At 56.0% G+C, this 15175-nt stretch overlaps 1 protein-coding gene across 1 annotated transcript; it reads left to right on the top strand.

Moving 5' to 3' along the window:
• The first annotated feature begins 1405 nt into the window (after positions 1-1405).
• On the top strand, positions 1406-14032 carry KCNK3 (potassium two pore domain channel subfamily K member 3). The gene is made up of 2 exons (XM_015859846.2): positions 1406-1808; positions 11143-14032. Exons 1-2 carry the CDS (start codon positions 1526-1528, stop codon positions 12027-12029), a joined length of 1170 nt encoding a protein of 389 aa, XP_015715332.1. The 5' UTR covers positions 1406-1525; the 3' UTR covers positions 12030-14032.
• The last annotated feature ends 1143 nt before the right edge of the window (positions 14033-15175 follow it).

Genomic DNA, 15175 nt, shown 5'->3' with positions numbered 1-15175 from the left:
TGCTTCCCTTCCTTGGTCCCTTTATCCTCTTCTTCCTGTTGCTCTCACCCTGAATGCGGGACCAAATGATGCACCCTGACTTCTGGGGTTTGATAAACGGGGCTCATCCCCTCTCAACTCTTTGTTGCTTGTTTTCTGCATGCAAAGCAAGAGATCCTGGAGATGCAGCTGCCGGCAGCTGGCAGTGATAAGCTGGGCTGTTCCTGGGGCTCAGCAGGGAGCAATGGGGGAGCACAGAGCTGCTGGGTGCTCCCCAGGAGGAGGGGCTGCCTCTGCCTTTTCCTGCCTGGGGCTGCGTTGGTGGGTGACGGAGCAGCTGAAGGCAACAGCTTGTGTTTGTGCTCTGTTGGATCACACCTCGTGGCTCCCGCTGGCAAAGAGCAAATCTCATGCTGAGGAAGCAGCACCACAACAGCATCTGAGCACCCCCGAAATCATTATTTTGCCTTTTCTGAATGGGAAATCACTCTGCCTTTTGCACGATTCATCACTGAAGCACCAGTGCACAGTGCATGTCCTGGCGCTGTCTATATTAGCACGGTGTATTGGTGCATGGTGAGCTTGTGTTGGTGCACAGTATAGAGTGTGGGCTGGTGTGTGGCACAGTGGTGCTGCAGGTGCACAGCACCATTCTGGTGTATGGTGCATGGTGTTAGTTCTGAGTACTGATCTATGGTGCATGATATCTTGGTGCCAGTCCTGGTGCGTGGGGCACAGTGCATGGCACACAGTGCCAGTCCCAGAGCACGGTACATAATGAAGATTGCATGGTGCCAGGCCCATTGCATGGTACACTGCGCACAGTGCTCTACACATGGTGCCAGTCTCTATCCCAGTCAATGGCACATAGTGCACAGTGCACAGAAAACCAGTCCAGTTACCAGTCCCATTCTCAGTCTGAATGCCATCCCAGCTCACAGTGCTCAATGCATGGTGCTCTTGGTGCCAGTTCTGGTGGATGGTAAATGATGCATAATGCACTCTGTCAATCCAAGTGCATGGAGCATGGCGTGCAGCGCTCAATGAGTCCCGCTATCAGTCTGGGCAGCAGACCCATGGCACGATACACTTTTAGGAGTTCACAGTGCCAGCCCCAGTGTTGGTCCCACTCCTGGCCCCAGTGCATGATCCCACTCTCGATCCCAGTGCTCTGTATACTTCGCACAGAGCTCAGTGCTCTCAGTGCATGCTGCGCGTCCCAGCGGCAGCCTGGATGCTAATCCAGATGGATGCACGGTTCGCAATGCATAGGTGTGCAGGGTGCACAATGCAAAGCACGGATCCCGTTCCCGGTCCCGGTGCTGGTCCAAGTCCCGGCTCCGGTACCGGTTCCGACTCGGGGCGGTGGTGCTGAAGGACAGCTCCGCCCCCGCCCGCCCCCGCCGCCGCCGCCGCCGCCCTCCGTTCTCCTCCACCACCGTCTCCGCCGCCGCCGCCGCCGCCCGGAGCCGGGCCCTCCACGATCCCCGGCCGCCGCCATGCCCCAGACGGCCCCTCCGCCGCCTCCTTCCTCCGCCGCCGCACCATGAAGCGGCAGAACGTGCGGACGTTGGCTCTCATCCTCTGCACCTTCACTTACCTGCTGGTGGGAGCCGCCGTCTTCGACGCTCTCGAATCCGAAGAGGAAACGGCGGAGAGGAGGAGGTTGGAAGCGAAGAGCCAAGAGCTGAAGAACAAATACAACCTGAGCGCCGAGAGCTACCGAGAGCTAGAGTGGGTCGTCCTCAAGCTGAAGCCGCATAAGGCCGGCGTCCAGTGGAAATTCGCCGGCTCTTTCTACTTCGCCATCACCGTCATCACGACCATAGGTACCGGGCAACCCCCCCGACCTCAGCCCCAAAGCCCTTCCGAAAAAGCTCTGGGGGTCCCCGTGTGAATAACCCTTGCTTTGCCCGTCCCTGAGGTGTCGGGGCGAATCATTCTGCCCGGCTGCTGCCGCCGACGCTTGGGAACCCCTCCGCCCATCCCCACGGTGTCGGGGCAAACCGTTCCCCTTGACCCCTCGGGATCCCCTTCCCCATAACGCCCATCCCTGCAGCGTCAAGGTTTACCCACCCAACACTCCACCATCGGGAACCCCCCACCCCCCTCTCTCTCTCTGCCCCCTCCGCCCATTCCCGTGGCATCGGGGCGGCCCCCTCCACTGTCTCCACCGGCTCGTCCCAAATGTGTCCATCCCCGTAGCGTCAGGGCTGTGCCTCCTGGGGTTCCGTTCTCTGCCTATCCCCGTAGTCTCTGTTCTCCCAGCCTCGGGGGTTTCTCACCCCCACTTCCACCCTACAGCACCACGGTGTATGGGGAGGGCGGGAGGCTGGGATGTTCCTTGGAGCAGGTCCCCCGTCTTTCAGGGCTCAGTGTGGGTAGGGAGGTGATATGAGGGTCCCGTTGTGGGACAGATCGGGGGAGGACTGTGTGAGGGTACCATCCCTACGCATCTTGTCCTGTCCCCAGCCCTGGAGCTGAGAACTGGGGGCCATGGGGAGCTTCCCCTCCCAGTATCCCCCTCCAGGGACGGCTTTCCCTCAGCTTACTCCTTCCCTGGAGGAGAAGTAGGGCAGGGGGGAAGGTGTTCTGGGGACAAGATTTCCTTGCAGATCCTTTCCCATGTAAGAGCATGGTGGGATCCTCAGTCTGGGTGCCTCGACCCTACTAGGGGGGTGGGGAAGGGTATGGTGCTTTAATGCTCAAGGCGATATCCCTGCCCCATCCCGATCCAAACTGACCCATCTCATGCTCCCAGAAACCAAAAGTCCCCAGGGAAAGCCATCTCTGTTCCTGGGGTGGGGAGAGGGAATGCAGGAGACATCGGGGTCACCCCAAATTGCCACCATGTCCATTTCATGCTGTGGTGTGCTCACCTGGTTATGCTGTCACCACAAATATCCTCGGGGCACCTTCAACCAATGTCCCCTGTTCAGGATCCCCTCAGTTTCCCCACCACCACTGTCCCCTGAACCAGGGACACGCACAGCTTGACGGCTGCATCCTCCCCCCACAGTAAGGAGCAAACATCACTGAGTTTGGCTCTGTGTAAGGATGCACGACCCCAAATCTTCTTATCTATTGTCCCCTGATCCCCAAAATGCCCCATATTCCCCAATCCACCCCGTCTGCCTGTGAACTGTGGGTCACAGGGTGGTCCTGAAAGGGGGGGTACCGGGGTTTTGGGGCTGAGATGTGGGTTTTGGGGCTGGGACTGAGCTCTATCAGCTGGCAGAGCAGCTGGGACAGGCTTGAGAAGCAGAGACAAGCAGCTTATGTTTGACGTGAGAGAGAGGGGGGCAGGAGGAGGGGGTGCCAGGGAGCAGGATCGATGTCCCCAGCCAATATCCTCGGCACACACAAAGGATGCTGCAGTGCCTTGGACGTGAGACAAAGCCAACCCAGAGTGCACAGTCCTATTCAGCTCCCCGTGGCACCCCAGGGCCACCAGGTCCTCTAACAGTTCCCCCCCGGGTGCCCATAGATGGAGCAGGGAGATGCGGTTGTCACACCCCACATGAGGTTTTAAAGGGGGTTCTCCTGGTGTTACCCAGCCCCAAAGCCACACATTCAGAGCACAAGGGGAATGCAGAGAGGATTTCCCTGTAGGGTGTGTAATTCAGCCCCGTTCTGCCATGTCCGAGGCCGTGTGCTGGGGAAGCTGCACGGACACGGATGTGTAACTCAACCCTGTTGTTATCAATCTGTCAGTGTCTGTTTCTATGAAATGGGATTTTCCAGCAAGGAAAAAAAAAAAAAAGAAAGAAATAGGAAAGAAAAAAGCTTCTTTCAGGAACTCACCAACCTCTCTGCTTGCACTCAGAAGTGCCATGTATGATCTGCTAAGAGCAGGCGACAAGGGGACATCTCTGCTCGCTGCCCACTGGCTTTGCTCTAACAGGGACACGGTGCCTGTTTCCCAGGGCTGTGGCTGTCCCCTGTCACATCCCATTGCCGTCTCCCTTAGGATGATGGCCTTGGGGACAGCCTGTGGGGGTCACTCGGGTTGCACTGTACGGGTCCCTTGGTTGACACAGGGTGACTTTGCTGGGAGCATCACAGCTGGCTTGGGGCACTGTGTGGGATGGATCCTGCAGCACTGGGGACAGATCTTTTGGCATGACCTTAAACATCGGCTCTGAGTCCATTTGGGGTTGGGGTGCCCTGAGCTGGACGTCATGAGGGATCTGTGTGCTGACAGCAGGGTCAGTGGGGCAGGATGTGACCCTCAGGGTACAGCACCATAGGCAGCTGGATGCATGCAGGGGGTTGAGGCTTGTGGCTGTAGAGCGGGATCACATTTAGATGTGCCCTCTCCTCTTCCACAACACCAGGGGCAAGGGGAGCTGTTGGACATGTCCCTGGCACCTCCATCTCTGTCCCTGCAGCAAGGATGGGTCAGCTGCACCATGTGGCACATTGATTGTAGATGGTGACCCGCAGACTGTCCCTGTCCATGCACCCCAGCTCAGAAAACCCAAACCCTGTGCTGGGTGCTCCCAGACGTACCATGGGGCCGTGAGGTTGGGGACAGCACTGTCCCTGCAGGGATGGAGCCAGCCTGTATCCCTTGCCTGTGCTCAGCCATTTGGTCTGCGGCAGGTGGTTAATGCCAACTGCAGTGCCACCATCTGCCACCTCCCTCTTGGGACAGGGCTGTGGCAGCAGCAGGTGACACCATGGCGTGTTTGCAGGGCGCTGTGACTCTCCCCTGTGGCCGTCACCACATCCCCTCCATCCCTCCTGGGTGCTCCCCAAGCCCCACACCCCATGCATCCTCCTTCCCCCCCCACCCTGGCCCCCTCTGCCCCGCAGCAGCTCCTCCCGCCGCGCTGGCAGGTCCAGCCCTGACTCAGAGCCAGGATGAATAACGCGCTCCCCGCCGGCTGCCCTGCTGCTATTTTCATCTCTGATTCAGTCCCACTCCTGAGGCTCTAAGGAAGGGACATAGCAGGGAAGGGGGTGGCTGGAGGGGACGGCCAAGAGCAAGAGGAGGAAAGGGGCCGTGGTCTGGTTGGGGGACACAGCGCACACACAGACATGCCCAGGATGAGGGCAGGTTTCATAGAAAGGGATGGGGATGGAGGAAGGCTGGGGATGGATCACAGCTCCCTCTGAGCCCTCAGGACATTTCTGTTCTGCACTCTCTGTGCCCGCTGACAACGATCACTGTGGAAATGAGTGTTGGCAGCTCCGGGCACGCCTTCAGTAGGCTTCAGAGTGAACACACTGGAGGGAATGAACTTATGACACTGTTTTGGGGCTAGGGTTCAACTCTCCTCACCCCAGATACCTCCAAGAGGGGGTTCCCAGTGCACAGCTCTATGCCCATTGCAGGCAGAAGGCCAACCCTTGCTCCCACTGGCATGGTTCTCTGTGGTTACTGTTTGTTGTGTTCACTCAGAAACCTAATGACGGCACATTTATTGTGCACATCCCAAGCCAGACCCAAGACCCTCTGAGCTCTGTTTGCTGCTGCCCCCTCCTCCCATCCCACCCAGGCTATAAATGTTCTGCTCATCTCTGTCCTGGAGAGATAAGAGCAATTAATGCCCGTTCCTTCCCAGCTGATGCCTCATTAAACCCTCCAGCAAACGACTGACTCAGACGAGCACAAACAATCCGTGCTGGGGCAGCAATGCTGCAGGGTGGGGGTCAGTGCCCCACACCCACACCCATTTCTGTCTGTCCTGTTGGCTTTCCTATCACCAAACCTTGGCACACAGCTGGGAGTGGGTCCAGTGCTGTGAAGCCAGACCCATGGAGGAGCTGCAGGAGAGCCCGCTCTGACCCAGCATGTGATTTACAGCCTGGCTGTGATATTTATCACCCAGCTCTCAGGCTGAAGTGACTGCAGCACGCAGGATTTATAGCAGGCATCGCTACCTTGAATAAATCCTGGCCGGACAAGCAGGGGGGTTAATGGAACAAGTGAGACACGCAGCTGCGATGGGGCTGGAGCTCTCTGGGGAGAGCTGCTGTGGGGAAGAGGGGCTGTGCTGGTGCTGCAAGCAGTTCTGGATGCTGGGGCACCTTGCTGGGTGCTGGTATTCAGCATAGGCTGCTGGTGCATGGCATTGCTCATGGTGCATGCAACTGCACACACAGTGCTGGTGCAAGGTGCTAGGGGCTTGGGCATGGTACTACACACTTCTGGATGATGGTCGTGATGCCAGGGCACAGTTCTGCATTGCACATGGTATATGGCATTGCACATGGCGCTGGATAATGGGACAAGAGGCTGAGTGCTGGTGCATGGCAATGCATGTGGTGCTTGTGTTCAGCACAAAGTGCTGGGTGCAGGGTGTCGTAGTGCTGGGCACTGGTGCTGTGTAGCAGGTGCTGGTGCATGGTACTGGCTGTTGGTTCTTGGCACAGGATGCAGGGTGAACAGCACTGCACGTGATGCTGGAGGCTGCTGTTGGATGCACCAGCACAGTGCATGGTGCTGGGCTGTAATGCATGCTATATGGGGGGAAAAGGACACACAGTGCAGCTTTCCATAGCAGCCAAAGTCCTAACTCCCCCCCCTCCAAGATGCATCACCCAGGAGGAGGAAGCAGGTGGCTCCCCAGGCTGTGCTCCCCTTTAATTCCACCCCCACAGACTCCCCTTTCCCACCATGGAAACAGGATGTGGTGTGCACAGGGATAAGCTCAGACTTCCCCTCCACCCCCAGCAGACTCTGTACCCCACCAGCATTCAGCCCCATTCTTGGGGGTCCCAATTGTGCCCCAAATGGGAGAAGGGAGAAGGAGGGGAAGATCTGTAGGTCTGGGGAGAGAGGGAGCCAGGAAGGGGCCTGGCGGGGCCCCAAAGAGCAGCGAAAAATTGCCAGTTTCGGGTCGGCGCAAACACAGCCCTTGGCTGGCGCAGGGATTTTCCATGACAGCATCAGCCCCCGCTGCCCCCGCTGTGGCGGGGCCCCACTGCTGCTGCTGGGGCTGTCCTGGGCAGGGCAGCGGCTGTGCCCCCCTCTCCTGAACACTGCTGGGATGGGTGGGGGTGCAGAGCTTCTTTCTTTGAGCCTCTGAGTCCCTTTGGGGGCAACACACCTCAGTGCTGCAAAGGAGAGATTTGGGGAGATTTGGGGCATAGAAGTGCAGGGGGTAACAGTGAAAAGGTTGCTGCAGAGGGTAGGAGTACCCCAGTGTGTGCTGCAAGTGCAGGGGGAGCCCAGGGCATGGCATGGTGTGGGGTGACCCCATCTCTACCCCACCTGCCCCACTGGTACAAGAGCACATGAGCCCACCAGGCTCAGCACCCTCTGCCCAATGGGTTCCCCCCATGCCAGGGCAGCTCCTGGGGAACTGAGTGATGAGTTTGCTCCATGGGTGCATGGAGATCAGAAGAAAGATGAAGAGATGGGTGGTAAGAGAGGTGAGTGGGGGTAGGCAGAGATCTGGAGTGGTTGGTGGGTGGAGAATGGATGGATGGATGGATGGATGGATGGATGGATGGATGGATGGATGGATGGATGGGTGGGTGGGTGGGTGGATGGATGGATGGATGGATGGATGGATGGATGGATGGATGGATGGATGGATGGATGGATGGATGGATGAGTGAGTGATAAATGGTTGCATGGGTGGGTGGATGGTAGTATGTGGGGCTATCTGCACCCTTCACCTGCCCTAATGAAGGCACAATGAAAACTTCTTCAAGATTAGCATCCATCTAGGATGGGGCAGTGTAGGTACCAGAGCTTGCCCAACATTGCATTACCCAAATTCACCTCATCTCTGAGGCACTGCTGCCCAAATCTGGTCCCTATTCTGAAGCTACCACTTACCGTGCATTGCCCAAGAGGTGTCCCCACATCCTTCATCTCTGTGCTCCATGAAACCCCACTCTGGGAAGGACAGAGAATGTGACCCCATGCAGGGCTTTGAGGGGTGCAATGACAGTAGTGCAATCAGTGGCACAAGCAGCAGTGCAGGCAAGCACTGTGCCCCTGCACTGGGCTCTCCCATGGCCATGTTTGCTCAGAGCAGGCAGGTGCTGCTGCCATGTGCTGCCTTTCCCAGCCACTCTCTGCCCGCTTGTTTGCTCACTCTGTAAACACATTTCCTGGGTAGATCCCAAGGGCAACCCACACTCTACCCAAGCTTTCACAAAAATCAGGGGGTACCTGGAGCATGGTAGAGCTCACGTGCCACTAACCCAGCTGACTCTAGTGGCTGCTGCTGAACCTCCCTGAGCCCAGGGTAAGGAGGAGAAAACCAAGCTTGAAAGGAGCAGAGCTGTGTCCGCGTGAGATCTGAATGTTGGTCATCCCTCGCATGGTCAGGGGTCTGCTGGGTTCCTCATCACATCATCACTCAATAAAGGGCAATGTCACTTTTCACCCAGCACCTGCTGCAGCCAGAACTGCATTGGAAGAGGAAGGGGTAAACCATCCCCAGACCTACCTGATGGACACAGGGACAAGGGTGTGCATTCAGGAACCCACCTTATGCCCACTGTGGGCCCCGTGAGCACCCCCATGGTGTACTGCCTTCTTCATACCCCTCACATCTTGCCCCAGCTCAAGCTTCTCTTGTCACCTGGGACACCCCATGCCCTGCCCTGGGAATGCCACAGAATCCTTTTACCTGCATCCTCCTCTCTTTAATCCCTGTGTCCCTATCCCTGCCCTGGCTCCCTGCAACACTATGCCCTGCCCACCTGCACATTCCTGGACACGACCCTCAGCCCCTTCCCATGCCTTCCAGCACTCCGAACCACCTCCCTCTCCCTGCCCCACCAGCCCTTTGCACCCCCAAGCCTTGAATCACCCCATTTATTTTCCACCCTTCTCTCAAGCTCTGGCGCCAGCTGCTCACTAATCCCCTCCATCCATTGCTCCCGACAGCCCCCGGGATCTGCTCCAGGATGGGGCCAAGCAAACTCTGCACCTGCTCCATACAGCCTCAGCCAGATCCACCCCTGCTCCTCTGCAGCCCTAAAAAGGCGACGAGTGGTCCGCGTTCCTCTGGGACATGTCATGTTTTCTCCAGGGGGACACACGCTGTGCTCCCTGCCTGCTTGCAGCACCCCAACCTACAGGGACCTGACTCCTTCCAGAAGCCATTGAGGAGGTTTTGGGGCTGTAGGAGGGATGCAGGAGAGGAGCAGGGATGCTCCTTTTGCAGAAGGTGGGGAGAGTAAGGAGAAAACTTTGGGGTCTCTAATGGGGAGCCCCAGTGAGTCAGGAGCTTGGTCAGCATCTCCTGCACATTTCCATGATGGATTGGTGCAAGAGGGGCTTAGGGGGCTCAGCTTCCCAGGAACTCTCTCCCTGTTGGCTGTCTTTCCCCCAGCCATGCATGGGGGATTTAATACCCCACGACCTTCATTCTGGCCGTAAACGTGATGGAGATCAGGCAGTGCGTACTGACACTGGCTGGGGGGGGGGGGCTGGTGGATTGATGGACACTTGGCCACTCTGCCAGAGCTCATAAACTCCCTTCCCAATGGAGAAATGGGGCTAAATATAGCCCGGAGAGGCTGCACCTCGGGCAGGAGGGAAAGTGCTCAGTGCAGCTGTCAGCACGGATGGAGGCTGGGATCCTAAAATCCCAACCTCAGCTGGATGGATGCTGAAGGAATAAAGGAGGTTGGGCTGTTTGAAGGGGGCTGGAGATACCTGTGGGATCACCACGCTCAGTTCTCCATTCAGCTCTCCATGGTGCCCATGAAGGCACAGCAGTGATGCTCAGGGTTCGCCGAATCCCTCCCCGCAGCCCAGTTCTGGGGACAGCTTGGCCTGAGATCTGACAAGCAGTGATTTCGCCTCGCCCCAGCACGGCTTAATCCTTGGCCTCGAGGAAGCTGCCAGCAAAGGGTGGCGGGGAGAGAGGCCACCTGCCTCAGCCGAGCGGGGATTAAACAGAGCTGGGGCAGGGCGGGATTCCCACGCTGGATCAAAGCATTGGGAAAGTGTTCAGATGGAGTCAGGTTGGAGGGAAGGACAGTGGAAATCTCCCCACCTTGCTTTGCTTTTCAAGGCTCCCTGTGGGGCAGCACTGGACCCTTGAAGGAGCAAAGCTTTATTTCTTTTGCAGGGCAAATTTGCACCAAAGCTTTGAGCTTTTCCCATAACCATCCTGAGATTGAGCTCAAAGCATCCCCTGCCTTTGCCCCTTTATAATCGTGTCGGGTCAAAATGTTGTCCACACGTAGGTGAACACCGCTTAATCTTTTATGTCAAGTGTAGTTTGGGAGATGTTTAATAATTCAGGAGGGCAGAGCTATAAATACAAGACTAGGTGTGATGGGCAGTGGAAAGGGGAAGGGAAAAGAAAATGGAAAGTACAGAAAGGGGAAGGGAAAGGAAAAGGGGAAAATTAAGAAGGGTAAGAGTAGAAAGGAAAAAGGGGGAAGTGGGAAGAGGAATAGGGAGGGGGGGAGGGAAGGGAAGGGAAGGGAAGGGAAGGGAAGGGAAGGGAAGGGAAGGGAAGGGAAGGGAAGGGAAGGGAAGGGAAGGGAAGGGAAGGGAAGGGAAGGGAAGGGAAGGGAAGGGAAGGGAAGGGAACAAAAAAGACGGGGAAAAGCAAATGGTGGATGCCTGGTGGCAAGGGCTCCTCTTGGCAGCACACAGTCCCTGAGCATGCCAGCTGGGCAGGCATCCCCACACACCACAAGCTCAGCTGCCTGGATCTGGGATCCATTACAAGCAAATAATCCGCCACCACAGGGAGAGAATAAGTCCCATTTGCATGTGTTCTGTGCAGGCAGGAGATTAATTGAAGTCCAGATGCTCCCTGCAGGGCTATACGCGTGGATGCAGGGTCCCCAGCTCCTGGATGGGATTCAGTGGGATGCAGAGACACAGAGACATGGGAAAACAAAGAGGCAGAGATGCAGGGATGCAGGGATGTGGTAACAGAGGAGAACAATCCACCTTCAACTCTTGATTCCTTAAAAATCCCTTTTCTACTGTTCTCATTTGCCTCCCCACCTGGCCATTCTGAGACTGTCCTGGGAGGTGCATTTGAGGACAGCTATCTCCAGCCCCTTGGTGATAACATACGTAGTGGCCAAATCCCCCCAAACAAAGGGACCATGCAACCCCATCCAGGGCCCATTCCAGTTGCCCCAGCTCCAGGACAGGTGGCCAAGGAAGGGACACCAGTTGCATGGTGACAATGCCAACCTCTCTTTGGCTTCACTCCCCAGGGTATGGCCATGCAGCCCCAAGCACAGACGGAGGGAAGGTTTTCTGCATGGTGTACGCCTTGCTGGGCATCCCGCTCACCCTCGTCATGTTCCAGAGCCTGGGTGAGCGGATCAACACCTTCGTCAGGTACCTCCTGCACCGCATCAAGAAGTGCCTGGGCATGAGACGGGCAGAGGTCTCCATGGCCAACATGGTCACCATCGGGTTCTTCTCCTGCATCAGCACCCTGTGCATCGGGGCGGCCGCATTCTCCTACTACGAGCACTGGAGCTTCTTCCATGCCTATTATTACTGCTTCATCACGCTGACCACCATCGGCTTCGGGGACTACGTGGCCCTGCAGAAGGATGAGGCCCTGCAGAACAATCCTCAGTACGTGGCCTTCAGCTTCGTCTACATCCTGACGGGGCTGACGGTCATCGGGGCCTTCCTCAACCTGGTGGTGCTGCGTTTCATGACCATGAACGCCGAGGATGAGAAGCGGGACGCTGAGCACCGGGCTCTGCTCACCCGCAATGGGCAGGCCAGCAGTGTGCACACCACGGACACGGCCTCATCTGCACCCACAGCAGTGGCAGCAGGAGGTGGTGGAGGTGGCCTCCGTAACGTCTACGCTGAGGTGCTGCACTTCCAGTCTATGTGCTCGTGCTTGTGGTATAAGAGCAGGGAGAAGCTGCAGTATTCCATCCCCATGATCATCCCCAGGGACCTGTCCACCTCGGACACCTGCGTGGAGCAGAGTCACTCCTCTCCTGGCCGCTGCCCTGAGACCCCTTCCAACCGATGCTTCTGCAACGCCCGCCGGTCGGCCATCAGCTCCGTCTCCACTGGCCTCCATAGTCTCTCAGCCTTCCAGGGCCTAATGAAGCGCCGCAGCTCTGTGTAAACCTCACTCCATTGCCCCCATGTGTTCCCCAAGCTTTGTAAAGCTCCATGTAGGCCTCACTCCCGATGTGCCCCACTGTTCACAAAGCTCCGTGTAGTCCTTTCCTTACCGCCCCTTGTGGTTTTCAGGCCTCACAAAGCTTTATGTAGACCCCATTCCACCACCTCCATATGTCCCAGTCTACATAAAGCTTCGCGTAGACCTCACTCCGTCACCCCCATGCACTCCAAGCCTCATGAAGCTCCATGTATCATAGAATCATTCAGGTTGGAAAAGACCTCCAAGATCACCAAGTCCAGCTGCCACCCATCCTCACCACGCTCACTGACCATATCCCCGAGTGCCACATCTCCACATTTCTTGGGCACCTCCAAGGATGGTGATTCCACCATCTCCCCAGACAGCCTGTGCCAGTGCCTGACCACTCTTTTGGAGAAGAAATTGTTCCTAATATCCAACCTGAAATAGTGTAGGCCCTACTCCATCACTCCTGTGCACGCCAGCCTTCATTGAGCCCTGTGTAGACCTCAATCCATCACCTCCCATGGACCTCAAGCCCCACAAAACTCAGCATAACCCTGCTCCATCATCTCCCGTGCATGACCCAGACTTCATGAAGCTCCATTTAGGCCATGTCGCATCACCCCCATGTACACCATGCTTCATGAATCTCCACGTAGATCCCACTCTGTTACTCCCTGTGTACCATGGACACGTTGGCCAAGATCTCATCTGGGCCACAGCATGAGGAACTTCCTTATGCCTCAGGATATCTGGGGTCTGACGCAGGAGGGACTGCAGGCTCCAAGTGAGCTGGGACCTTGGGATGTCAGGACAACTGCAGGACCCTGGGGAATCAGTATGGCCTCAGGAGCCCTTGGCCTGTCCAAGTCTTCACCAGTTGTGACCGGAGAAAGAAGCAGGGGCCACCAGTTTCTTTTATTGTAATTTAATTTCATTTTATTTTATTTTGTTCTGTTTTATTTTGCAAACCACTCCTCAAAATGTGAAACTTGAAGACCTGGAGAGTGTGTTAACCTGATGGAAAGTTGCTGGGGGGGAACAAGAATGGGGACAGCTCAGATATACATACACACTTCTGTCTGGGATGCTGGGGAGCCCAAAGAGTCCCCCTACCCATGTGTGTAAGGCACGAGGAAGGTGTATATGGGTAACATGGGCTCCATGGGGCAGGGTGGGAGCCAGGCTGCTGTGGTGTGCACACAACAAATCAGGTCACCCATGACCCAGAAATTCAGTGTTCTATCCAGAGCTGGTGGTGCACAGGGTGTCCTCAGCACCCTGAACCTTTGCACTCAATAGCAGCTGTGGGGCTGGAGCTGTCACCTTGGGCAAAGAACTTGGGGAGGAGACAGCCTGAGGTACAGGGAAGGTTTTCACCTTCACACCTTCCAAGCTGCACCTCCAAACCAGTGCTATAAGGCACCCCATGGCACCCAGCTTATGGGGTGCCCCCATTTCTCCCTGCCCTATGACTCACATTCCCCATCACCCCTCATGCCCCAGCAAAGAAAGCAGAGGTCACTGGGGGCAGGGGGGACACCAGGAGAGCAGAACCCCTCTTTGACACCCCCCAAAACCCCATCTGGGGGCCACCAGGACTCAGGGGACAACCCAGCGTGCCTGTCCCCAGCGAGGCATTTCTTTTCTCAACTTTTAACAGAAGAAAAAACTAGGTATTTCTAATACTTGATGACGTGTACATACTGTTAGATATCAGAGAGGATATTTATTATAAATGACGCTATAATCGTATCTATAGAAATCTATAAATATCTATTGTAAGAGAGTCTTGTGGGAACCTTGCTGATGACTCCAGGGAACTTCTTTTTGCTCTCTGCATCTGTCTCATCCTTAGGACACTGAAGGGGAACAGAATCTCCCCAAAGAGGTTTCTCGGTTTCTCATGCCAAAGTATATTTGTACTGCTGATTTACTTTCAATATAGAGAGAAATAAAGGCTGATTGGAATCTCGGCACCACTTGGGGCGCCTCACTCCAAGTCTCTCTGGGTGGGTTCTTGTGCTGATGGCTATGAGGATATCTCATAGCCAGGGTCATCCGAGTCTCCATGGGTCATCAGTGGAGCTCAGAGCTGCTCTCCTGCCTTTAAGTGGATCAAACGGGCTTCATTCAAACCCAGCACCTAATCTAATCATGCTAAGCTTGCAAAGAGCAGATCCGGCTTGCAGCAGTCAATGGGGATAATGCTTTTCCATCAGCACTTTTCACCCTACTCAGCACTGGTGAGGCTGTACCTGGATACTGGGACCATTATTGCCCCCTCCTCCCCCACCCAGTGCAAGTGGGACATGGAAAGAGCCCAACACAGGGGCTGAAGCTCTGCTGGGAGAAGTGCTGAGAGAGATGGGGCTGCTCAGTCTGAAGTAGGGGAGGATCAGGGGGATCCCATCCATGGCCATAAATCCCTGCAAAGAGGTTACTCCCTCCCCACATCTGCCATCCTCCTTTGGACGAGTGATTTTTTTTTTCCACCTCTCAGAATATTTATATTTCCGTGTCATTCATAGACCCAAATATTTACAGTGCATTGGAGAGACTTTAAATTCCTGGCTGATATTAAGCAGCGTGGCCTTTTCCTATGGGTACCCAGCACGGGGACTGCAAAGAAGAAGAGGAGAGAGGGATGGACATGGCTGAGCTGTGCCATGTACACATGATGCTGGGGGTGATGGCCACCAAAGGAGACATTGGGGTGACTCAAAGGGGGGCTTCAGGGGCTGGAGGAACCCTTGGGTTCTGGCAGGGGGCAGCCACCTTTGATGGTGGGGCTCCATGTGAATCCCTTTCCACTTCTGGTGTCTCCATGGCTGGCATCTCCATGGTTGATATCACTATGGTTGTAATCTCCTTGGTTGACATCTCCAAGGTTGACATCTCCATGGTTGGCATCTCCATGGTTGGCATCTCCAAGGTTGACACCTCCGTGTTTGATGTCTCCTTGGTTGACATCCCTGTGCCCTCTGCATGCTGATGTCACCTGCCATGATGTCTCTCTCTTCCTAACGTTGTTTCTGCTCCCTGCTTGCCCAGAGCCCCAAAGTGGGATGCCCCAAGAGCCCACCCCAAACCCATCCTTCATCCAGCATTGGGACCACATGGAT

The sequence above is a fragment of the Coturnix japonica genome, chromosome 3, assembly GCF_001577835.2.
Source record: "Coturnix japonica isolate 7356 chromosome 3, Coturnix japonica 2.1, whole genome shotgun sequence".
In the NCBI taxonomy this organism is placed as follows: domain Eukaryota; kingdom Metazoa; phylum Chordata; class Aves; order Galliformes; family Phasianidae; genus Coturnix; species Coturnix japonica.
The sequence above is the reverse complement of the archived record's forward strand: the minus strand, read 5'-3'. Positions and strand labels throughout refer to the sequence as shown.